Source organism: Erpetoichthys calabaricus, chromosome 13 (assembly GCF_900747795.2).
Source record: "Erpetoichthys calabaricus chromosome 13, fErpCal1.3, whole genome shotgun sequence".
NCBI classification, from domain to species: Eukaryota; Metazoa; Chordata; class Cladistia; order Polypteriformes; family Polypteridae; genus Erpetoichthys; species Erpetoichthys calabaricus.
The window spans coordinates 33417594-33445174 of record NC_041406.2 but is presented as its reverse complement, the minus strand read 5'-3'; the positions used below and the strand labels follow the sequence as shown (position 1 = coordinate 33445174).

At 40.4% G+C, this 27581-nt stretch overlaps 1 protein-coding gene across 1 annotated transcript in view; it reads right to left on the bottom strand.

The window, feature by feature from the left end:
- The window catches only part of slc39a4 (solute carrier family 39 member 4), an 82441-nt gene that overhangs the window by 31357 nt on the left and 23503 nt on the right, over window positions 1-27581 (bottom strand). Inside the window, exons 2-6 of the mRNA XM_028818099.2 lie at window positions 24443-24736; window positions 21178-21385; window positions 18861-18982; window positions 13843-14017; window positions 1305-1477 (exon numbers count right to left, since the gene is read on the bottom strand). Of these exons, the coding sequence (XP_028673932.2) occupies window positions 1305-1477; window positions 13843-14017; window positions 18861-18982; window positions 21178-21385; window positions 24443-24736 (972 nt within the window). The remainder of the gene's footprint in view (window positions 1-1304; window positions 1478-13842; window positions 14018-18860; window positions 18983-21177; window positions 21386-24442; window positions 24737-27581) is intronic.

Genomic DNA, 27581 nt, shown 5'->3' with positions numbered 1-27581 from the left:
ATCACCCTGCCATACAGATGTTCTTTGTGCAAATTGCACTGACTTGTACAACGATGTACAGATACACCATCTGCAGCAAGATGTTCTTGCAGGTCTTTGGAGGTGATCTGTGGGTTGTCTGTAACCATTCTCACAATCCTGCTCATATGCCGCTCCTGTATTTTTCTTGGCCTGTCAGACCTGCTGGGTTTAACAGCAACTGTGCCCGTGGCCTTCCATTTCCTGATTACATTCCTTACAGTTGAAACTGACAAGTTTAAACCTCTGAGGTAGCTTTTTGTAGCCTTCCCCTAAACCAGGAGACTGAACAATCTTTGTTTTCAGATCTTTTGAGAGTTGCTTTGAGGATCCCATGCTGTCACTCCTCAGAGGAGAGTCAAAGGGAAGCACAACTTGTAATTGACCACCTTAAATACCTTTTCTTATGATTGGACACACCTGTCTATGAAGTTCAAGGCTTAACAAGCTAATCCAACCACTTTGGTGTTGTAAGTAATCAGCATTGAGCAGTGACAGGCATTCAAATCAGCAAAATTACAAGGGGACCCACATTTTTGCACAGCCAGTTTTTCACATTTGATTTAATTTCATACAACTAAATACTGCTTCACTAAAAATCTTTGTTTGGAAAACACCGCAGTACTCAGATGTTCCTAGGAAATGAAAGACATACCACTGTTATCTTTTTTGTTGAAAGTAAAGTAAATTATGATGCAGGCTGAGAGGGGTTCCCAAACTTTTTCATATGACTGTACTTTCTGGTCTTTCTAGGAGAACACAAACCAATCAATTTGTTACCTAGAAGCTCCTTCATGTTGAGAGAAAAAAACACCAATGAATTTACTTGTAATGATTGGTTATTTTATTAGGATCCTTTTAAAGTTTAATCACATTGTTGTTACGTACCTTAGATTTATAGCCCTAATGCGAGTGTTCACTGCATGGACTGCTGTCCATTCTATGGTTAACGCCTTTCTTAAACCCACTCCTTTGGGAATGGGCTGAGACCCCACACTACTGTGGTTTGGATCAGTCAACAAAAAATAAATAAGTAATGAATGAGTGAGTTAATTTGGGCCTAGCAGTGAACATACAATCCAATCCAATTTTTTTCTTTATATATAGCCCAAAATCACACAAGAAGTGCCGCAATGGGCTTTTACAGGCCCTTCCTTTTGACAGCCCCCTAGCTTTGACTCTCTAAGAAGACAAAGAAAAACTCCCCAAAAAAACCTGTGTAGGGGAAAAAAATGTAAGAAACCTTGGGAAAGGCAACATGTCGAAGCCCTGAAGTATGGACTCACCTGAGGAATGAGGTGTAAGATGGCATCTCCCGTGAGAGAGCCTACGGCCAGGCTGATGCAGAACTGGATCAGGTACTGATAGACGGTACTGCATGAACTGCAAGTCAGGACCATGATGCCAAAGAGGGCACAGAGACATATGATCAAGTTTGCGATTGACGCGTACACATATGCTGAAAAGAAACAACAAAAAAAAAAAGAGATGCAACACAATTCAATAAACTGACCAAGTCACACCTGAAAATACATTCAAAGTACATTAGTAGTTTAAATCTATAAAGCAATGTGTCACAAAGCATTTTAAAAACAGTTATTTAACAATATTAATTTAAATAAGTGTCATGCCTAGGATTTTGTACTCTCCAGAATCACCGGTGGTTGTGATAAAGACAAACAGCCAAAAATGTAAATACTAAACCGATAACAACTTTAAATCGAATGTAATTACTTTGAAACAAATCTTTAAAAAAAATCCACCTTAATAAAAGGACATGTGTCTGTGTATCTGTGTTTCCATCAAGTTGCTATGGCTCTCTTATATGTAATTTGGTGTGGGATTCATAAAAGCAGTGCTAACGTGTGTGATGTGCCATCTGTTGGAATGAAAAATGCAATGCATTTCATTACTACATGCACTAAAAAAAATACATTAAAGTAGATGGTGCACTGCAAACATTAATGCTGAATACTTCAGCCCAACAACTGCCGGATGGACAGAAATCAGTTTATTTGATTTTAACCCCTCTTAGACAGGGAACAGCTAGTCTAATACAAGAAAGAATATGACACGGTTACTGTAACCGGTACATTTTTTTTGCAGAAAATGAAACTAACAATGAAAGTCTGCTTATTTCAATATAACTTGGGCATAATAAACTTTTTAGACTTCATGTTGAAGGAGGCTAAACTAAATGGGATTTTTGCATGTTCATTTCATTTATGTTTTCTTTTTCATCACCCTAAGGAAAAATGAATGAAATTACAGTGGATCAGGCACCTGTTGTCTATTGTCCATATTTTTGATTTATATGCAGTGGATTCAGAATGTATTTAGACACTTTTCTACACACTTGTGTTGTAGATACAATTTTTTTTAAATTTGCGACTAGATTTGCAAACCTTTCTGAAAACATGCTTTCACTTTGTCATTGTGGGTTATTGAGTTTGGGTTGATCGGCAAAAATGGCAAATGTACCAACTGAAAATTACAATCTGCAACACAATTAAGTGTACAGAAAGTGAAGTGGTCTAAAGACTTTTCTGGATCCACTGTCCAAGTCTAAAGATACAAATTGTTACTGGTCTTCTAATATGTAATATGTAAAAGGTAAGACAATGAATTAATAAAAAAAGGCTAAAACCATTAAGAAGGCTGTGGCCTGCAGAGGGCGCTCCTGCCACCCAAAACCAACACAGACAGACGCAGGACACAAGTTCAGCACACAGGTTTTATTTTTTCCCTGTGGGAAACGCTTTCCTTCATTTTCAAACCTTCACAACACAGTTCACAAGTCCCAGTAAACACTTGAGCACAGCTCACAGCACTTTCTTTTCTTCTTTTTCTTCTGTTTCTGTCTCTCTGTTTCTCTGTCCACCTCCAATCTTCCTGGCAAGCCTACCCTAGCTATGGCATCCCTATCCCCACCTGTGGTGCCAGGTATCTTTCCAAATGTGCCTAATGGACTAAATCATCTACTTGTGTTTGCAAAGTATTTTATATTCCTGTGTATTCTAGAAAAATGTCTTCACTTACAACAAGAAACAATTCAAAGATGCTGGAGTTTTCCAAACATTTTCATTAGAAATTCATGTTATGGTGAAATAAGACCATTGGACATCACGACACTGACACCATCAGAACAGAAAGATGATGCATAAAAAGAAAAATCCTTATACTCACTGGTAATGGATCACTGATGATGTGGGGCCCTTGGGGTCCTGTTGAAGGTCCTAAACCCTAAACACCTAAACTTAAAAAGCCTGATGTGTTTGCAAGAAAGTTGTGACTTAGTCATGGGTGGCCATAAACTCACATCCAAAATCAACTGCGTCTTGACAATAAAGTCAGCATTTTTGGATTGGCTATGTCAATGAACCTGACCAAAGTCTAAAGGTCTGAATTGAAGTGGGTCATCCATACATTTAGATTGATGGAGATCACATGGAGATTGCACCTAAGAAATTTGACAAATGAGAGGAGACCGTTCAGTCCATCAGGGTCATTTCTTTAGCTAATAGCTAAGCTGTCCCAACATCTCATCCAGGTAATTCTCAAAGGGTTTTCAAGGTTTATGCTTCAACTACCCAGACTCCTACAACTGTTTGCATAAGGCAGTGCTTCCTCGCTTCAGTCCTTAATACACTTCTGCTTAACTTCTACTGATGTCCTCGATTCACCATTTAGTTGAAAGAAATACTGCTGGATCTACTTTATCAAAGCCTTTGAGAATTTTGAAGACCTGGATTAGGACCTACACAGTCTCCTCTGCTCAGAATCTGTCAGAGTAGGACACGTCCTCAAGTCCTGACATGCACTTGGTTGCTCTTCTCAGCCCAACTTCGAGTGCTGCTGTGTCTTTCTTGTATCACGGTGACCGTAAAACCCCAGATGTGTCATATTACTGCATTGTGTAGTTTGAGCGCAACGTCCCTTGACTTTTATTCAACATTTTTGATTTTCTTGTAGGACAGCATTTCCCATCTTCTCTTTACAACTGATTTTCCTTTTGCCAATGTGTACCGTTTTACACTTTCCTACATTAACTCACATTTTCCAAGTGTGTTCGCCCAGTTCTAAAGCTTGTCCAAGTCTTCTTGTATTGTTTCCTCAGTGTCTACCATTCCTGCAATTTTAGTATCATCTGTAAATTTCACAGGTTTACTAATTATTCTGAAATGTGTGGGCTAAGGACAGACTCTTGAGGGACTCAACTGATGAGCTCATTCCATGTAACTCTTATCTGTACTCTTTGTCTCCTGACAACTTAAAATCCAGTTTTGTAGGTTACCTCTGATGCCTATAGCTTTTAGATTATAATCTGATTTGAGATCCTTCACAATGTGTCCTCTTGACATTATTATTATTATTACTAGTCATTAAGCCCGTTATAATAACGGGCGCTAGAACAGTAGTGCATAAACATTAGTAGGAACAGTCTATATTAAATGGCAAGGGACTTTGACCTCATTCTTTTTGTTGGTCGTATTTTTCTTTCTTTCAGCCTCTCTTTTGTTGATGTTTACTTGCTGAGCTGACCGTTCTTCGTGGGCTGCAGCTGTGTATTGTGTGTCTTTAATTTTCTGTGACAGTAATACAGTCTTGTACGTCCGCTGGCTTGTACGTCCGTAATATACCTTTAATTTTCTCTGGCAGTAATACAGGCGTGCGCGTCGGTAATATGCCTTTAATTTCCTCTGACAGTAATACTGGCTTGTATGTGGCTGTAATATGCGTCACTGTATTGTGTACCTTTAATTTCCTCTCGCAGTAATACTGGTTTGTATTTCCATAAAACACCTGTAACTTTCTCTGACAGTAATATCGCGCATCGCGCCGTGCCCTGCGCATGCACACTTCACCAGAAGACACACACACACGGACACCTGGACGCACACAGGGATTTTATTAAAGAGGATTACTATTATAAGCCTTTACTGGAAAAGGCTGTCACCCATGTCAGTGTCCATACAGGAATCTGATAACTGTGACACCCAAGCTCTGAGTGAAAACATTAACAAGTTTAAATATGTACGCCTACCAGTAGTCTGCTGATGAGAGCTTCATTGTATGCCTAAGACTTTAAAAGCCCCTCCATTAGACTTTCTGGCTTAAGTGAACCAAGCATTTCCAAGGAAAGGCAAGGATGAGACTCCCAAACATGACGACCTGATCTTCATAAACATCAGACTGAGATGGCATACCTGCCTTTTTTTGCTTTTGTTCCTCATGGTGTGTTCTTCCGCCTAAGCTAAGAGTAAAGCTTACAATGTGGAGTAAGCATTGTCTGACAAACTGAGAGTTTATTGTAGATAAAGAAAATTCTGTTTAAGTTCTTTGCCCAGAGTCCATAAGATAACATTCATAAACCCACTTAATGTAATTAATAGTCATGGCTGGCCAGAGCGTACCCCAGACATATTGGCCCCTGTTGGTCAAGTCAGGGTTCATCCCCTGGCTCATGTTTAAAGTGCCTCTTTTTATCTTATTTGTTTTTTATAATATTGTTAAGTTCATTTATTATTTAATTAATGTATTGTCTGTCATTCTGTCCTATTTGGTTATAATTTGTGTTTTTTTTTGCGGTTATCTTTATGTCCCTTGTGTTTTGCAGGTGGATCCCCAAGAGACAGGGCCACCCATCCGTTACTGTTAACAGGCAGGCTGAGATTTGAAGTCCGGGGCACTTCACTCAAATACGCTTTGGTGGTTTGTGTGAGTATTGTGATTGGCTTTGATTTTTTTGGTCTGCTTCTTGACTTTTTGCTACTGTTTCTCAGGATATTCTTGAAGGTTTGATTTGGTGTTCATTTGTCTTGGGTTGCCCTCACAGGCAAGTCTTTTTAATTCTTTTTTTTTTTTTGAACTAAGGGCTCTGCCCCCTGCTTGCTTCGCTCGCCCACTCCCGGGTTTGGTTAACCAGATATACAATTTTAAGAGATTGTAATTTTCATGGGAATTGTTACATATGCATTATATTCACTTTTACTGTAAAACTTTAGTAAAAACAATATTTGGAATTAACTTTTCTTCAAGATCACATTGAATTTTGAATCCGTGTTTGGACTTACAGTACATCGTGACAATGCAACGTATAACTGCCTTTGAGTTAATATCGTTTCTTTCTCTCTAATAAATAAAACGACTTTTTCGAATGTTTGTCCATGCTCTTTCTTCTTTGCTTAGTCATTTATGTGTCGACTAGAATGTATAAAATTATTGTCCTGATAAAATTTCTAAGAGCTGAGAGCGCAGGAAGTGTGTCTGCCAAAAGCATTCACACGACTGAGAGGTTAGATGACCGTGGTCTTGTTTGAAAATAGTTTCGAGTAGGGCGTGACGTAAAAGAATCTCATGTTAAAGTCTCCGTCTCACGGGACTTCATACTGTGCCAACGTTTTTAAAATCTTTTTATTCTCACTGGCAACACGAATTAGACGATCTACAAGTCTCTGACTTAAAGTTTAAATCTGAACAATATATTCGATCTCTTTTCACTGTTCCATTATTTCACCAAGTAATAATTTCTGTTTGTTTTTGCGGTAATGCAATCTTTTTCCTATCCTTTTTTTGAGACTTTTGAATTTTCGTACTTCCATTATCTCTAACCTGCTCTGCATGTTCAACTTTGTCATCTACTCTTTGTCCTTTGTTTCAGGCCCCGGGCGTAGACTCGTCTCGTGGGACATGTAAAAGAAACAGAACCTATTGTATCTCTCAAATGCTGTAAGTCAGTTTATGTAAAGACATCAGCCAAATGAGAAATTGTGTGTCTTCTAGTCAGGCTGGTGCGATTCAGACCTTCTTCTCTGGGTGTTTTTGAAGGCTTCACACAAATTTTGCCCACTTGTAAGATTACATTAAAATGTTCACAAGGCTGAAAGTAGCTTGAAACAGTGCACCAGTCCACCACATGGCCCACTCATTTAGAAATGCTGATCATAAATATAGATAATTCCTAGGGGTTCACATACTTTTTACTTTGACTGTATATACAAATTTCAAGTTGAAGGAAGCAACAAAAAGCAGTAAAATTGCCTGAAATAATGTAATTTATCATGTGAATCGGATCTTGTCTGATTATTGTTTGGCCAAGCTAAACCATACAATTCCTACACCTCACCCTTGTGAATGTGTGTGCTGTAGACTGTAAATCTGATGACTTCAGGAGTTTTGGTCTCTCCAGGATGTGCTGCTATGTGGTTTCTCAAGGGCAGCCTGATTTATGAGTCTATGCTGCAGTACTGCTGAGGTGGGCCTGGTGAGCTCTCCATTCTACTTGCTTGCTTTAGCTCCTGCTTGATGATTAAGTAGCAGGTACTGATTTTGTGATTTTTACCTCAGTGTCGTCAATATGTTTTTCAGCTTATTTGCACTTTCCTCCTTCTTTACTCATTCATTAAATGTGTAGATACAGTAGATACAATATAAGACTCGTTCACACACACACACACAGACACACACACAGATTCAGAGCTGTCAAATAACCTAACAGGCATATCTTTGAGACTTTGGAGGAAAAAGAAGAACACTTGACACTTGAATCCATAAAGATGTAGGTAGAGCATGTGAGCTCCACACATCCAGGGATCAGGGTGGGTTTCTGGCCACTGACACCCCACATTTACAGCAAGGAGATTTTGAAAATGGATGGGTGAATAAAGTGTAAAGGATGTGGTGGCAGCATTGCCACTTCAGGGCACCTGTAAGCCCAGTTTATTTATGGGTTAGGGATGGTAAAGTTCATGGACTTCCGACCACCACATCTATATGAGAATGTTGGACATTCCCATTCAAAAACCATGGACATTAATTCAGAGTTTGCCTTCCACTTTGCATGCCTTCAGACTTCTAGGTGGGCTTTCCACAAAATTTGTAGTCTGTTTGTGGGACTTTATACCCATTCAGCCAAACAAGCGTTTATGAGGTCAAGTACTGATGTGGGATGAAAAGGCCTGGCTCACTCCTGGTGTTCCAATTCATGCCAAAGGTGTTTAGTACTGTGAATGCAAGTGCTCTGTGCAGGCCACTCAAGTGTCTTAATGGAGCTCGCTTTGAGCAGAGTGGCACAGTCAGAAAGGGGCCTTCCTTAAACTGTTGCCACAATGTTGGAAGCATACAATTGTCTGAAATGTCTTTATATGCTGTACCCTTAACAATACCCTTTACAGCAGGCATTATGCATTATGGGAGGTAGGGTTCCCCTGCAATCCATCAAACCCATATTCATCCATTAGAGAGCAAGTTGGTGAAGAATGATTTTTCACTCCAGCGGGCACATTTCCATTGCTCCAGAGCCCAGTGGCAGCAAGCTTTACACCCCATCTTGCCAATAGATCTCAGGTTTGTATGCAGCAGCTCAGCCATGGAAACCCATTTCATGGAGTTCCTGATGAATATCTGGGATTTTCCAATGCCAGGAGGATACTACCTTCTGGACTGCATTGTGCCTACTATAGAGCTTGGTGGAGAAGCAATAATGATGTGGGGCTCCTTTTGAGGGTCTGGGTTAGGCCTCTTGGTCCCAGTGAATGATACTGGTAATGCTACAGCCTACCAAGACATTTTAGACAAGTGTGAGCCTCCAACTTTGTGGCACCAGTTTGGGGAAGGTCTTTACTGTTCTTTCATGATTGTGCCACTGTGCACAAAGCCAGAGCCGAAAGGTCATGAAGGAACCCGAGTGGTCTGCACAGAGCTCAGACCTCGGCCTGAATTACAAGCAGAATGTGCAGGAGATGAATACACGCAGACTCAGCCTGAGACTCTGCTATGTGACAGACATTGAAATGACATCGGAATGCCTTGAAAGTCTGTAAGAAATTGTTTTGCTCATCTCTCTATATATAAAATCCAACATCTATCTATCTGTCTGTCTGTCTGTCCGCTTTTCACGAGAGAACTACTTTTTTTTTTCTAGAATTTGTTTGAACATTCTGGTTGATTTTGCGACTTCTCTCAAGAGTGATGTATTCGCACTAATCTGAAACAGAGGCTGCGGGTCGAGGGGAGGGGGAAACATGACGACAGGAGTGGGGAGTCAGTCTACCTCTGGCCACGTTTTGGAGCGTAACTTGCCTCTGCTTAGCAAGTGATACCTTTTTCTTTATTGATTTTTAAAGTTTGCCCTGTTTCACTACTACGCGGGGGACGGCTAATAATGTATTGTGATGGACGGCCGGCAGCTCAACCCGGCCGACACATCCAGGACACTAGATGGTGTCTTCCCTGCAGCATAGAGGTGCCCTGGATTCCTGCAGGACGCTGTGCAATATGGAGTTCGGCTTCAGAGCCCTGCTGGGTACCATGGGTGCCACCAATTGATGCTGCAGGGAGATTTCTGCTTCCCATATAGCCTGGAAGTACTCCCAAGTCATGGGGATGGAAGGACAGTAGTGCAGAAGAAAGGTACAACTCTCCATCTGACCTGGAAGTGCTGAAAAATCACATGGACAGAAGTAGGACGGACTATATACTTATATATACTTATTTGGATGATAAATTAGACTGGACTGTCAATTGTATGATAAGCTGGACTGGATTGCCAATACTGATGCTCTGTGTAAGAAAGGACAGAGCCGGTTATACTTCCTTAGAAGACTGGTGTCCTTCAACATCTGCAATAAGATGCTGCAGATGTTCTATCAGACGGTTGTAGCGAGCGCCCTCTTCTACGCGGTGGTGTGCTGGGGAGGCAGCATTAAGAAGAAGGACGCCTCACGCCTGGAAAAACTGGTGAGGAAGGCAGGCTCTATTGTTGGCATGGAGCTGGACAGCTTGACATCTGAGGCAGAGCGACGGGCACTGAGTAGGCTCCTGTCAATCATGGAGAATCCACTGCATCCACTAAACAGTATCATCTTCAGCGACAGACTGCTGTCACCGTCCTGCTCCACTGACAGACTGAGGAGATTGTTCCTCCCCCAAACTATGCAAATTCTTCAATTCCACCCGGGGGGGGTAAACGTTAACATTATTCAAAGTTATTGTCTGTTTTTACCTGCATTTTTATTACTCTTTGATTTAATATTGTTTTTTGTATCAGTATGCTGCTGCCGGAGTATGTGAATTTCCCCTTGGGATTAATAAAGTTATCTATCTATCTATCTATCTATCTATCTATCTATCTATCTATCTATCTATCTATCTATCTATCTATCTATCTATCTATCTATCTATCTATCTATCTATCTATCTATCTATCTATCTATCTATCTATCTATCTATCTATATAAAGGACTGGTGCAGACCCAGCAAGTGAGCCGGAGTTTGGAGGGAGTGTGAAAGAGCTTGCTGTGAGGAGAGGAGGGAAAAGTATTATGTCGATTAGTGTGTGTATTGTGGATGTGGTGCTTTAGAAGCATTATAGAGAAGAAAAAGATTAAAAATGTTCTTGGTGTTTTTAAACCTGTGTCTAGAATATCCGTCTGTTGGGTTTTACGGGGTAACAGCGCCCCCAAGTGTCCACAATATATATTTAAACAAATGGCCTTACCTATTCCAGCATGCAAACAGTTAATTATGAATAAACAAATTAATATGAAATATGCTTTAACCAAATGTTTAATGTAGAAGAAAAAATTTGCCGAGCAGTATCTACAGTACAGTACACCATTATTTAATGCCTACCTATTGACAGTGGATTCATAAAAGTATTCAGAGCCCTTCACTTGCTACACACTTTATTGTGTTGTAAATTTAATTTTAAATGGATACATATGCCATTTTTGCCCATCAGTCTACACTCAATAAACCTGCCATGACAACATGAAAAACCTGCTTTCAGAAAGGCTTACAAATGTTTAAAAATCAAACACTGAAATCTCTCTTTCCTATGCGTATTCAGAGCCTTTTGCTGTGGCCCTGCAAATTGTGCTCATCCTACTTGTTTTAAATCTCCTTGAGATGTGTTGAGAACTTGATTGGCGTCTACCTGTGTGCAAACGGAATTGGCTGGACATCATTTAGAGTGTGTGAAAGAAAATGTAACTGCTTGCAAGCTACTAAGGGTTTAAAGCTGTTTAGTTATAACGAACGGCAGGTTATTCATACAGGCGTCTGTCAGAAGATAAGGTGCAGTAAGCTGACCGAGGACAACTTCCTTCTTTAGGAAACGCGTCTGTTAAGACACAGGAAAGATGACTTTTTCTTCTTTGAAACGTACACAAAAAAGAAACAGTTGGCCGATTTGCGTAATATAAGATGAAATGCTTAGATGTTATTTCATACTGTAAGTAAGGGGGAAGGAGGAAAATGAATATTAAAAGCCGATTGAAACAGGGAAACTTTGCTCTTCTGCCTTGCAACGTGGAATCCATGTACTCAACTGTGACTGAATAAAGACTGATTGATTGAACTATTCCTGTCTTTCTCGGGAAACTCTTTCCACAAGAGGCACATGTGCACCTGTGTACAGAAGGTCTCACAATTCACCTTACATGTCAGTACAAAAACCAAGCCATTAAGTCCATGGAACTCTCTGTGAACCTCCGTGATGAAACTGTAGTGAAGCACAGATCAGGGCAAGGGGATAAAGCTGTTTCTAAAACTTTCAGTGTTCCCTGGAGCACAGAGACCTCAATCATTGTGAAATGGAAATTTGGAACCACAAGGACTCTTCCTAGAGTTGACCTTCTGGACAAACTGGGTAACTGGTAAAGAAGGACCTTGGTCAGGGAAGTAACCAAGAACCCAATGGTCACTCTAACAAAGCTTCAGAGGACCACAGCTGAGATGGGAGAACATGTCAGAACATTGGACATCTCAGCAGCACTCCATTATTGACATTTGTGGTGGAGTGGCTAGATGAAAACCACTCTTGAGTTAAAGGAATATGACAGTTGAAAGGACTTTGAGAGCCTGAGGAAAATGATTATCTGGTGCGATGAGACAAAAGTTGAACTCTTTAGACGGAACTCCAAGCACTACGTCTGGTGAAGACATGGCACTGCTCATCACCTGCCTAATACCACCACTATGGTGAAGCATTGTGGTGGAAGCATCAGGCTATATGGGTGCTTCTCAGCGGCAGGGACAGTGAGACCGGTCAGAATTGAGGGAAGGCCAAGTGCAGTCAAATATAAAGTGGGCCTTGAAGGAATTCTGCTTCAGAGTGCATGCAGCCTCAAACTCGGGCAACTATACACATTTCCAGCATGACAATGACTTGATGCATACAGTCACAACAACACTGGAGTGGCTTTGAGACAAGTCACTGACTGTCATTGAGCAGTCCAGCCAAAGCCCACACATCTGTGCAGAGACCTTAAGATGGCAGTTTACAGACACCTCCCATCCAAGCTAATACAGTTTGAGAAAAGCTGCCAGGAAGAATGGGATAAACTGTCCAAATCGAGGGGTGCAAAGCCAAGCCAAGTAGACTCAAAGCTGGAATTGCTGCCAAAGGGGCTTCTACAATGTACTGAATTAAGGGTCTGAATGCTTACATGAATGAGCAATTTTACTTTTTCTTTTTAAATAAATTTGGAAACCTTTCTGAAAACTGTGTTATTGAGTATGGATTGATGAACAAAAATGGCAACTTTATCTTATTTAATATTAAATCAGCAACAAAATAAAGTACTGTATACAGAAAGTGAAGGAGTCTGAATACATTCTGAATCCACTGTAATGCACACCTTTAAACAAATGCCTTACTTATGCCTGCATATGAACTGTGCATTGTGAATAAAGCCAGTAACGTGAAACATGCATTTAACTATTGTTGTGATGTGAAATTTTGTATACAAGTTGATAAATATTTTGTATGTCTTTTTTTGTAACTTAGACAAAGCAATATAATATTAGTGTTACATTATAGATAATAACAGCAATGGTTTAAGAACCCCTTCCCCCTTTTAGGAATGAGTCTCTTTGTAATTTTACGACATGCTTGGGGGAAGTGCCTCAAATAAGTTTGACCAACGATTCTCTGCAGGGCTCTCTCAATCAGCGCCCACAGGAAAGCCAGGCCGCCTAGCTGGAAAGTTTCACGGGGGCAGGTGTGAAGGTGTTCTCTGTCCCATTGGTCTGAAGTATGGCTGTTTGGAATTGGCTTGTATCAAAAGCCTTTAAGTACCATGACGCCCTATTGGCTGTAGGGGTTGGACAGAACATCTATAAATTTGCTTGCTTTACACCACTCTCTCTCTTACCAAATGATGAAGGAGCATCTCACACACCTTGAACTGAAAAGAACAACACAATGGAGAGCACAGCTCGGCAGCCATATCGAGACAGGCAATGCGGCCTGTTCTGAAGAAAACTGACCACAAATGATGACTTAACTAGAGACATTTTAAGTAACTAACAGGCTTGTGTGCCGCCTGAAACTACACATCAGAATTTATCAGGTTGTATGGCTGCCAATATTCACTTGTACTTTGCATATTGTTATTATTTATGAATATTATCAATAATTCATTATTTAAAGTGTAACTTAACTCCTGCTTGTCTTTTACTACACCGAATTGACTGAGGTTATAAATGTAGAAGGGAAGGTGGGGAGAAGTTATATGGCACAATATCTTATAAGCAGTGGTAAGTCTGTGAGATTTGAGGCATCCTGACAAAGGCTACATATTAATAATACAAAAGGGGAAAGTACAGTAAAATATTACTCTACCAAGACAAAACAACTACAGTATACATTAATATGGTGGAAAAATCTGTTGAGCAGCATTTACAGTAGAATGTATCATTATTTAATGCTATCTATCTATCTATCTATCTATCTATCTATCTATCTATCTATCTATCTATCTATCTATCTATCTATCTATCTATCTATCTATGTATCTATCGAATCACAGAAAGGCTCACTTTCCCAGGATGTCACCAGTCCAGGGTCTTGTTGAGAGCTCGTCAGAAGTTCACACGACTTGCTCAGTATTTGCTGTATAAGTGCTGGGCTTAGATGTGCAAACTGTGATCTTGACACTCCCGTGCTGTTGTCAATATTGTAAATCATCAAGATCTCCTCTGGATTGAAACATTTCTGTAAAGAAGCAAGCATGAGATTAAATAAATGGAGGGGCACATCCAAGTGAAACAGTTACAGTATACTCTGGAACAAGGCTGCAGTCCTTACGGAGTTTAAAGATACCATTTAAGGTGCAATTTATAGTCAGTTTCTAGAGAAAAGCCAAGCAAAATGACACCTTTTTATTGGCTACCTAAAAAGATTACAATATGCAAGCTTTCGAGGCAAATCAGGCCCCTTCTTCAGGCAAGATGTAAGTTTCTGTAGTCAGTTTCTGTAACAGATTTGCAATGTTGTATCTCTCCATAATAAACACATGATTTTTATTCCAACCAAAATAAATGTTTATCCAGCTGAGAAATTCACTCAGGGTGGTAGCAGCCACCACTTAAAGCAGTTACTCCTCCCTGAGACAGCAATAGTGGTCTGTAAATTTAGGACCTTGAGGTTTACAAGTAGCTAGTTCTAGTGCCGCACTCACTCAAGATGGACATATGGCTGAGAGACAAAGGGGACAACTTCCCTAGCAGAGACAGCTCTTTAACTTAAAGAGGAAAAATTAAACCTAGTTAACAGTTGTGTCATTTTTGCTGTGATGTGAATTGCTATTTCAAAGTAATTAATGATAGAGCTCAATATGAAAAAATCATATATGAATGATAATTTGACTTTTGTTCCTGTTGCCATAACATACATCCATCCATCCATCCATTGATCTAGTCATTGTCTAAACCTGCTTTAATTAGGGTAGGGTCGTGGGGAAGCTGGAACCTATCCCAGCAAGCATTGCGTGCAAGGCAGGGACAATCCCTGTGTAGGGTGCCAGTTCATCACAGGGTGAACACACTCACACACACACACGCACACACACACACACACAGATATTAGGACCAATTTACGAGTATTGCCAGTCCACCTAACTTTCATGTGTCTTGACTGTTGGAGGAAACTGGAGCCCCTGGGGAGAACATGCAGACTCCAGACAGGCAGCACCATTTCCATAGCATATATATCACTAGGGGGCTGTGCCCCCTGCTCACTTCGCTCGCCAACTCCCTACATGCTAGTCATTTCCTGGATCTGCCGCTTGCAACGAATTGTGCTGTGCTTTTGGATGAACACGAATATCAACTCTGTCTTTGATATCTCCGTCTTTCGAAAATATTATCGCTGACAATTCATCACATGTTGGTTTATTATATATGCAAGCATGATCTTTCGGATTCATATAGAAATCCAAGAAAACTTCTTGGTCCGTGTTTTTCAGATAAATTTTGTGTAAAATGCAATACTTTTGGACGTATGGATTTGTATCCATTATTGGCTGTAGAATTTCTAATACATCCGATCGTTTAACACATTTAACACTATGTTGCATCACTTCTCCGTGATCATAAATATAAACCTGTGGTTTCTTTGAAATTAAACTTGTAGTGGCTCTGTCATATCACCTATGTCCATATATTCGATCTCTTTTTGCTGTTCCGTTATTTCACAAAGTAATAATTTCCATTTGCGCTAATGCAATCTTTACTATCAGTTTTTTTGAGACTTTCGATTTTAGTACTTTCATAATCTCTAACCTGCCTCTAATGTGCTAATTAAGGCCACTGCCATCAGGCAATACCGTTGCCACAAAGGGGTGTATGTGGCCTGAAACAGCATATAGATAGGTGGTACGTGTCAAAGTCAAATCCACATGAATGCCAGGACTCAAAGTTTAACAGCAGAACATTGCGAAGAGCATCACACTGCCTCTGCCTGCTTCTCATGGAGCATCCTGCTGCCATCTTGTTACGGTAAACAATACACACGCAACTGACTGTCCACTTGATCTTAAAGAAAACATTTAGTAGACCAGGCCACCTTCTTCCAACACTCCATGGTCCAGTTCTGAAGCTCGCATACCTGTTTTAGATATTTTCAGGTGTGGAAATTGATTAGAATGGGAACTCTGATCAGTCTGTAGTTACGCAGCCACATATGCATCAAGCTGTGATGGACTGTGTGTTCTGTCATCTTTCTCTCATGGCCAGCATTAATTTGTTTACCAATTAGTGCTACAGTAGCTCTTCTGTGGGAACCGACCAGTCGGGATAGTCTTCCCTCCCCATGCACATCATTGAGCCTTGGATGCACATGACTCTGCTGCCAGTTCACCGGTTATCCTTCTTTGGACCACTTTTGGTAGGTTCTAACCACTGTACACCCCACAAGAGCTGTAGCTTTTGAGAAGGTCTGATCCAACTGTCTAGCCATCACAACGTGGCCTTTGTTAAAGTCGCTCAGATCCTTACGCTTGCCCATTTTTCCTGCTTCCAGCACATCATCTTCTGGCACTGGCTGTTCACTTGCTGTCTGATATGTCCCACCTCATGACAGCTACCACAACTACCACCGAGATAATCAACGTTATTCACTTCACCTGTCAGTGGGTTTAATGTTGCAATTTTAAGGCAGAACTATCTAAATTCTATAAATGGCATTTCTTAAAGTGTACTCTCCCAGAGACAGATTAGATTAATTGAACTGATTTCTGGGCTGAAACTCCAGGAAAAGGCACTGTCCAAAAAACTCACTGTAGTAAAAAGGAACCCCCCCCACAACAAAGGTACCCCCAGGGTTGAAATGTTAGGTTACAAAGTATTGCATAAGGTGGGATATGTGTGCCAGAGTTTGCTGAGACTGGACCAACGGTGTGGAATTGAATAAATAACAAACACATTTGCATATTGAGCTTTATATGTTGGATGATATATGTATAATATAACGTATAATATATACATACACGTGAGAGTTTCATAAAAGTACAGTATATTTATTGCTGCTTTGCCCATTGTTATAATATTACCTGTATAACATTTTGTTTGTAATCTGAAAGTTTAAATGGATTATGAACTGATTTGTATATTCACATTCATATATGCATTTTATGTGCACTATAGGAATTTCCTTCATTAAACCTCATATCTGTAGTAAACTGTGAGTTTTCTGGGGCTTCATTTACCAAGAACTGTGACATTCATTAAAACAAATAAATTCCTATAGTCCACATAAAATGCATACATGAATGTGAATATACAAATCAGTTCATAATCCATTTAAACTTTCAGATTACAAACAACATGTTATACAGGTAATATTATAGCAATGGGCAAAGTAGCAATAATTGTACTTTAATGAAACTCTCACAGTATGTCATTGACAGGGACGCACGATTGGCCAGGGGGCACCATTTACAGCTTCACTTTGGGCAGCAAATAAAATGCTTGTGCGGACCCTGAGCACAGTGCAGTGTAAGTGACGATCGTCACCAACCAGGCAGCTCATTTACTTACGTGACTTAGCCACAGATTAAGAGGCAGGACTTTGCTTCCCTGTCCTTACTTGAGGAGGTTGTCAAAATGATCTCAGTAATTGGAGTATCATCTGTCTGGAGACATTTTTCAGTCTTCATTCTACTACCACATCACCTTATTTCACATTATTGAATAAAATGTCCACCTCTGCAAACCCTTTTTGGTAATAATGACAGTTTCTTCAATTTATAATCTGCAACCCCACCCTTCACCTCCCCAAGTGTATTTCTCATCTCTTCTTTCATTTGGTAAATTTAGATAAACCACTGACAGTGTAATCTGACCCCCCTGGCATCCACTACTTCATTGTTCATTCTGCTCCCCGTCTCAGAGCCATTCCCTCTACACTGTCTCAAATTTAGAGAATTTTCACTGAGATTTTTAATTAAATACAAGCCGAGCATATCCATCACATGTGCGGATGGGCACAATGGCGGCGGCTCACTTTTTCGCAGTGTTACAGCCTTTGGGATCTTTACTGCCTCAGTGTGTGTGTAGAAGTTTTGCCAACAGAGCGGATGTCTTGATAAATTCCAAACCTGATTTTCACCAACATACTGTAACTGTCTTTCTTTGATAATCAGGGAGAGCAGAAGGAGCCAGCGCCCAAATCTCTAGAGAACTCCAGATTATGTAAAAACTCTCCTCTGTGCTGCCTTGAGCTTGAAGCTCAGGTTTAAGCTGCCAGAAAATTATACTGTGAAATGTAAAGAACATTTGTATTCTGATCATTTACCCTAAACGTCTTTCCTCAATTCTAAAGCAAAAAAGTTAAAAACTCACCGATTCAAACCAATAAATGGGGACTTTTACCTCCATGGAGAATTTATTTTGCTATGGACATGTCAGCCATTTGTGTTGTCACATGAAGTGATGACTGTGGAAGTTCACATTCCGAAGTTTACAGAGAACAGTGAAATTCTTACTCGTATGTGCTAATCGACTTGCCACACATCGCTACCTTACCTCAAAGTGTCTGTGCTGTTTACTTGGAAAATCTCAAAAACATTAGTAGATAATACCCATCTCGACTAGAACATACAGCAAATGACATTTTTCACAACAGGAAATATTGGCTTATAACACAAAATAAATCACTTTAATGTAACTGGACCACAAAGAGTTATAATATACATTAACTGATATAATAAGTGAAACATCCCATTACTTCACTGGTGTTAGTGAATGAAAATGGAGATTTTATAGTGGTGGTAGTGGTGGATGGAATTTTAAACAGAATAGAGTTTTGAACCATGCTGCACAAGGAGAAGAAATCCTTATGTGTGCCTACAGGCCTTAAGCTAAAAGCTAACAATTTTGATTTCCCTACAGTTGTTCACTTTTATGCTATAGCTTGAGTCCCGTGTGACGTTAATTGATTGCGATTTGCTGAGGGTCAGCTCCTCGTTTGATGTCATAAAGTAGAATAAATGTCCCCCTTGAGGCTCAACTTTACTCAACCTTCTCCATAGAATTCTAGTTTGAAAAATGTCGCTTACCGCATCCCAGCTTCCATTGTGAAGAGCCCTGTTGGTTTCATGACCATCATGATCATCTGCATGTCCATCTTCCCTTTGAGTCTCAGCGCCCAGCTTCAAGTCAGACATAAGTTCAGAAAGACCTGACAACAAGGAATATCATTGCTTAGACAATGGCACCCTGACTAATCTGATGACTTTGAGTGTGCCATGGTACTGTGATGTAGCAGATACGTAGTTGAGCCACCTTACTGTGCGTCATCACAGTTCAAACTCTGCATGTGTCATTTCTGCATGGAGTTTATACCTGTTCTCCATTTTATTTTCCTGTGAACCTGAATTTCCTCTTGCAGTGTGAACTTGCGAAAGGTGAAAGGTTGATTGGTAATTCTCAAACGACTCAAAATGAGCGAATGTGTCCTGTTATAGACGTGGGTATCAGCACCCAGTGCAACGGAGATCATTGCAGGACACATTCATGCACATGGCCACACTCAGTCACACCAGGCAGCTTAGAGTCACCGGTCAGTCAACTGCTGGGCACAAAAATCACAGAACCATCATGTCACCCAAGAAAAGGCATATTGTATATTTAGCAAGTGATTGTATTATTTCCTATTCAATTTGTCCTCATCATCTTTTTCATTGTTTTCCTGATGGGGTTGTAGGTAGGAACAGGCTGAGCTGGAATGACCAGGCCTCACCTTCACCAGAGAATTCCTTTAGCCCTTCCAAGGGAATATCCAGAAGCTTCCAGTTGAGAGATGCAACAGAATTTTAGATTAGGGAGAGGAGCAGGAAACGAAAGCCAGAAAACAAGCAGGGATCAAACACCAGGAGAACTAAACCAATGGAATGAGGCACCCACAATGCTCATCAGAAATGTTACTTCAAAACCCTAATGTAGGCCCAGACCTTGTAGGCAAATTGACAATCACTACACCAGTGGTTCTCAAACTGTGGGGTGGCCCCCCCCTAGGGTGGTGCAAAGTAACAAAAAATGGGGGCGCAAAGATGTGAAAAAGAGAAAACAAGAATCTAAAATATGAAAAATGCATCTATTGAAACCAAAACAAATTAACTTAAACTACATTCTGATACTAGAAAAATAAATATATAGTTAGATAAATGTCGATAAAAGTTAAGTAGGTATAATTAAATATTCATCTATGATATATCATTAATTAAAAAAGAACAAATTGGTATTAGTGGGCTCCTTTCAAAAAAAACATTTGGGGGGCCGCGATTAAAACTGTAATGAAAACTCGAGTCACAAATACTTAAAGGTTGAGAAACGCTGGACTACACCACCTGTTCTTTTCAGTTAGTGCCCACATTCTTGGATGTCAACAAACAGCTGGTTGACATGTTTTATACGAGCGCCCCACTGGCGTCACAGGCAGTGATGTCTAAAAGTCACATGATAGCAACAGGCACCGTTGCTTCCAACAAACTGCACACAATGATGACACCCCTTACCGAAATAGAGAGTACAAAATGGTGTTACAGTAAACAAAATCAAATAATTCATGAAAAATGAACACCACCTCTAAAATGAAGAGCAAATCCCAAATGAATATCTAAAATGAAAATAATGACAGAAATATCATCTATGGGTCAATCCCAGGTCTTCTCCCTGTGGGTTATGCCTGGGGGTATCGTGACTCCCTGCCAAACCACCTCACCGGAGCCTTCTTGATCCAGGGAAGCAGCAGTTCCACTCCCAGGTCATTCCCTAATGGGGATCTCCTCACCCTGTCACCATCCTGTGCAGTAGCCTTGTGTCACCTACTTGTACTGGAAATCTCAATTTCACAGGCGAGGATGGGGATGTGGGCTGACTGGTAAATCCATGGCACTTCTTGTAGCTTTAAAACAGCTGTTGCTTTGCCATCACGGTATGGCACAGTGCTTGTAAGAATTGCTGCGCCAATTTGTCAGTAAATCCCATTGTCACCTCTACCGTTACCTTACAAAAGACCCTGCAGTACCTCAACTTCTCTGCTGGTCACCCCTTATCATCAGGGAACGAGCCACTCTTCTCAAAAGGACCATGACCTCCTACTCCCACCCAGCTATGAATATTTTCCACTAGGAATCATAACCTAATGGCTCAAGCCCCATCTTGATATCCTGCCAATATAAAACCATGAAAAGGAGATAAAGCAAGACGAACCGTTCCAGAGTCCATCACCCCATTAAATGGTCGCCACTGATACCCTGTGTGTGAACACAGATCTTAATGGGGTTGAATGGTAACCACAGGAACAGGTAAGTCAATTACCTGTTAGTTAATTGCTAAATAATTATTATGAGTAACAAATATTATTTTGCCTACCTGTCAAAGTCATGTTTTCAGATTCATTTTTATAGTGATCAAAAATATAGTCCAGAAAATAAACGGGTCCTGGCAGCTTGTGTACATGGATGCAGTCTCCTCTGAGAACAAAGAAAATGATATTCCCAAAAAGCCGAAGAATGTCTGTTGATGTGCTGCCGGAAGATGATAAGCTTTCATCATGGAGGTCAGCTGCACTAACGCAGGACTGAAAGAAAATCAAATTATAAATGATCTTAAATATAAAGGACAGACTGATATTTAAACAGTTAACAAATGAGCAATAAAAGCAGGTAAAATGTTTAAATGCTGGAATTCAAAAATAATAATTACAATTGAGGGCTGGTGCCCTGCCCGGGATTTGTCCCTGCCTTGCACCCTGTGCTGGCTGGGATTGGCTCCAGCAGACCCCTGTGACCCTGGGTTAGGATATAGTGAGTTGGACAATGACTGACTAATTACACTTAAATTTCTAAGATTTATAAATAATTTATCTTCTTTGGACACCATTTTGTTTTCTGCTGCTGCCTCCATGTTGAAGACATTTGTCGATGGTTACCACCATGGTACCAGGCTTGAAAAACCAAAAGTGTGCAGGCCCTCATGTAATGGGCACAACGGGATAAATATTGTGTCTTAAAGGTGGCAAGTCACAAAATTTATTTAAACAGGAATCTGGAAATGAAGCATAGTCATAAACCGAGCAAAAGTTCATTACCAGGAATCAGGTGTAATTGTTTGTCAAATCCTAAATCAAAAACCAAAAGTTGTCATTGAAAGATAATCAAAGCAAGACATTTTTAAGCTGGAGGTCAAAAATAAAGCAAAGCAAACGTCGCAATGAAATAATTAATTTCAATCTCAGATGATCCGGTGGGGTGCATGATGGGACATGATGGTGACATTCTAAACTGTCATGCAAAAAACAATGCTGGTCGGTAACCATGGTGAAGACTTATAGTGTTTGTCTCATCTCAGAATGTCGCTGCCTCTCCCAGATGTTCTCCTCCCTGAGACAACACTGCTGAGACACAAACTCCTGGGCCTTGAGCTTCTAAGCAGCAACTTCTACCCCTCATACTAAGGGGGAGCTCCAGATGGTAGAGTGGGAATAAAACCTGCAGCTTGTAATTGCTGCAAGCCCATTACATGAGTGGAATCTCATGGAGGATAGCAGCATCCTGAGCACAGACATCCTAATAGTACGTAATGGTGTAACATTACTAATAGGAGATTCAACTAGTAATTAATACATGCTGGCACTGTTCATTTCTATTTTAATTAAGTCTTTTTTCAGTGTGTTAACTCTTTTGAGGCTTATGTTTTTTCGGTCAAATGTTTTCGGACAAACTCCTTTTTTGTGAGAATGTCAAATTCCTGCTTTTCCTAGTGACCGACCTTGGCTTTTGACGAAATACAACTTCAATGGAAACTCTAACTCTAACTCTAAGTAAATGTACTTTCACCCAGTAAGCCATTCTGTAAAAGTGGGAGCTTCGGACAGATTTGAATGTGACGTTTTGATCTGTAATCTTATACTGTGACAAAGTTTTGGAGGGTATAGATCAAATGCAATATTAACTCATTTATGGTTTACTATTATTTATTACATACAGCACTGACATTTACAGGTTGCACATTTACGTGGCCCTTAAAATGAACTGAATGTTTGAATCAGTGTGCAAAAAGGAACAGATGAAAAGAATTAATCTGCTGAACTATGTACAATGGCCACCTCCTCTACGTACTGTCTGTGGGGGGCTTCTTTACTGATTTGTCAAACGTTTCAACTGACCAAGGTCCGCCGTCACTCATGGCTCGTGTTGTACCCAGAGCTTGAAGTGGGACTGTAAAGCGTATCGGTACTTCACTTGTTGTACTTTGCAAACTGAAACGTAGCGCATATTGTGGTCTGACCTCCAAAGGGGCACCCAAGTTCTCTGCAATATTGCATTTATTTTATCACCGCCCCCAACCCCATTCTTTGAAGTTTATATAAGCACGCTCAACAAACTGGCTTGAATTTGAATTATTTTATACAGGATCGTGAGGAGTAAGAAGCAGCCAACAGAACAGGGAGTACCCAAGGAGGCCACTTGCTAACCACGTCTTCTTTGAGGTTCGCCTAACTTTTCTTTGTCCACTTCACATTTCATTTTCCATGCAGTTCGCACCCTCGTCTCTGCTGGAAGCCCCAATTACAATTACCATTTGGTCAGCGGCACTCTTCTGCTTGTCACATTCACCAGTGTGAACTGCAGGCCCCATTTCTCCATGTGATCTCTTGTCAGTAACGAGACCAGAAAAGCACGCACTGTATTACTACCCTCAAATATCAGCAACATCAATAAATTTCAAATTGTTCAAAGTGTTTATGAGATTTTGGGTATTTAGTTTTTCTATTGTTGGGGGAGTTACCCCTAAATACTGACATATCGAAATGGCTTTTCTTAGTGGACACCTACTGACTTAGATATTCCATCCTGCCAAATTCCAGTTTTGTCCTTGAGTGGCCCACCCAAAGCCCAGACTTAAACCCCATATAACAACTGCGGACAGACCTGAAGATGGTAGTTTACAGATGCTGCTCTCCAATCAAATGACGCTTGAGAGGATCTGCCTGAAAGAATGGAATAAACCGCTCAAATCCAGGTGTGCGAAGCTTGTTGAGATGTACCCAATGAGCTGTAATTACTGCTAAAGGGGCTTCTACAATCTACTTAATTAAAGGTCTTAATGCTGTTTTGGTGCCGTGGGGGCGGGGGGGGGGTGGGGGGGGGGGGGTCTACAAGGTATTAGGCCATCATAATTAATGTTGTGGCTGATTGCTCCACATACAGAATATCTTCCCTTCCGTGCATTTTCTGACTCCATGATCGTACAATGACCATTAAAGGAGGTGTAAGGAGGTGCCAGTTATTTACATTTGTATAAATGTGGTGCTGCCCATTATTGCGATCAATAGAGCTTAGCAAATCTTTATTTTAATTAATTTTACATGTTGTTTTCATCTTTTGTATTTTTATATTAATATAGCATTAGTATTATGTATGCATTGTGTATAGTAAAACTGTGAAACATTTCTAATGTATAAATATGAAAATGAAGAGTCATTCGCAGTGTGTGAATTCAACAGCTGCTATTCACAAATTGTAGTACTTAGCAACATTTTTAGTGCCATCCACAGCTCAAGGTGTTCAGGATGCGTCCCTTTGTCCAGCACGGAGATGTCAGTGTCAGCAGGAGCAGCTGCTCCTCTCCTTACCTTATCTGTGTCCACTGGTAGGTAATTCTTTTCTATTGCAAGCAGCAGGTCCTCCAGTTTATTTGGGGGCAGAATGAAGTGGTCTTCCAGACTGTCTTCTCCCACCAGACTTTGCACAAAAGCTGTTGTTTCATAGTTCCACTCTTTATTCTTTATAGCAAGACACGCTTGAGAAGGGTTGCTCAGGTAAAACACCAGACCCGCGGTGAGATTGAAGAAGTCTTCTGACTCGATTCTGCTTGCTTCTGATAAGTTGTGCCTCGTAAGCTGAGTGAAATCATCAAATGTAAGACACTAGGGAAAAGAAAAATAAGATACTGTTTAAAATAAAATGAACGACATGAAGTTTACTAGCTGTTAACTTCCTGTGAAATTCTGGAGAAAACAAAATAATACAACCTGACTAAACATTCACTTAATCCAAAATAAGGTTTTAGGGCTAGGTCCTAACCTGGCAGATTGGGTGTAAGGCAGGAATCAGCCTTCGACAAAGCACCACTCCATCACAGGGCAAATAGTGAAAGATTAGGAACAACAGCATTATAAGCAGACAGCAAGAAATAGCAACTCTAAGATGTAAAGTGCTGGCTGTGATGACACTGGGCCACCTCACCTTCGTTTTTCACTTACCGTATATGCTCACATATAAGTTGGGTCTTGAAACCCGAAAAATCGATCATAAAATCAGACCCTGACTTATATGCCTGTTCAAAAATGCGACACTTAATTTTTTCTTCTTGTGTCCTACAACCTCGCACAGGTTTCTCAGAGACATTGAATTTTGTTGCAGCAGCGCAGTTACCAATTTCTTTCGCCACTTCAACGGGTTTTAATTTAAAACCAGCTACATATTTTCTTCAGATTGAACGCTCCATTGTTGATAAGGGATGCTCTTAGGATAAAGGTATATGAGGGCGTGAGATATAAAAAACACAAAACAGTGCAAACGTTGCTTTGGAATAGTTTGGGTATTACCGTGTGGCCACGTAGGCTCCATGGTTACTCTCTCAGGTGGGCGTTAGCATATCTCTTGGATCAATAGCGTGAGTTTCCGCATTCGACTTATACGACCGACATTATAAAATACCAGAAATTATACGGTAAAATCAAGTCTTGACCTATCCGTGGGAGAACTTATCCACAAGTGTACAGTATATGGTAGTTCATTTTTTCTGTTAATATGTTAAGTATGCATTTTTATATAAAACATGGAAATTCAATAATAGTTAGAACCTACTGTACATTACAACTGCCAAGGCAAACTCTGCACAGGGTTTTGTTTGCTTGAGTCTCCTCCAGTGGCCAAACGTGCTGTTAGGTCAAATGGTGAGTCTAAACTGGCCTGGTATGACTGTGGCTACATCCACACTACATTGGTTGCCTTCCATCTACACTACTCCAGTGCTTTTAACTTCTGAAAACGAACACTTTTGGTATCTCTCCCCAGAGCCGTCAACTTCTGAAATACATGCATGGGTAAAAACGTAAACTTTTGAATTTGTTCCCACTAATTACATGCCTCTTCCCTGATCGGATCTTACTCGTTACAATATCTCATTCCCTGCTGGGTCCCCCTTCACAGAAGGAAACCATATTCCAACATAGCCAGCACAGAAGAGCTGCACCCCATGGCGCTTGTTGTCTTGCTCACCCGTGTGCATCTCAATTGTGTTCTGTACAGTCAGAATGCTGCACACATGCACAAACAGCAAATAATTTGCATTTGCTACTGTTTTGCGACAGAGCTCTTTGTCGTTGCTCTTTTGTCACCGTCCCTTTCATGGGTTTTTCCACCCAGTGTGGGCAAATATCTGCGCCACATGTATTTTCAGTCATTTGAGTGTGGAGTTCACTTTCATAAATCACGTGAAAACACTAGTGTGGATGGAAATTGTTTTCGTTTAAAAATGCAGTTTTTAAACTTCCCCATCTCGCTAGCTGCACACCATCTTGCGTTAACCTCAGTCACAGCAGCTCACTTCTCCTTGAAATCAAAGTGCACAAATGACACGATGTTAATGTATATAAAAATACAAAATAAAAGCAGCTTAACTTATGTAGTACTATATGAAAGATGGCTTGATGACCCATAATGCTACCGTAACTGAATGTGTATGTGGAATTTCTGTTAAATTAAGAACAACCTTACGGCCGCATCATTGAAAGATTTTATTAATTCACTATTTCCCAGACACTGTAATTTATCGACAAAGGGTCACAATGATACACTCTCAGTCATATTTGGATTCAGCCAATAAATTTTAGCTTGAGACTTTAGCACAGATTTTTAAATCTCTATCGGGCACTTTTAAAAATTTGATATTTAAGAACGGTGAACACAGACACTTAACATCCAGCAGGTAACAGCAGCACATACTGTAAATCCTCTCATCTCTTGAGCAGGAATCGGCCGTCTGTGAAGGCAACTTCAGCCACATGATACTGTAAAATGATGTTGAAAAACATATTTTATGTATGCTACTAGTACATGTTGTCACATTTTTATTATTAGTGATAACTCACCATTACAAAAATAAGTAATAAATAAAACTGGGACAACAAACTCACTGAAGACGTGACTAGAAAATCAAGAAATAGTCCAACTTTCGAACCAGCTATCCACCTGCATGTTACGTCAAGCGCATATTTTCTTACTTGTGGTGAGGCAACTCCTGGTAAGACTTTCAAACAAAAGTCGCCTGCTGCTGTTGACCTTGATGTCAGATTGTGGGTCAGTACCTAGGCTGCTGCTCGATGAAGAACAGAGTAGTGTTGTGTGATCAGTTTGTGAGGGGTGAAGATCCTAATTGAAGTGAGATTTGCACCCATTTACACACTCACAATGGGAAACTTGCTTTACATCGTTGAATTGCCTGCTTTTCTTGTACAACAGTGTGCTGTAATGGCTGCCCATACTATGAAAGCTCTTCATAAAATGAAATTCTGGCCTACAGTCCAGACGGTGCTGCCTTCCAATTTGTATCTGTCTGAACCCCTCAAGGATTTGCTTTGAGGTTGTCAGGTGAAAGAAAATGTGCACAGCTGACCGCTAGTATCAAAGTACTGAGAAGCAGGGAAGCTACCTTGAGAAATTATGAATTTGATGGTTCTCTAATGTAAGTAGAATATTTATAAAAAT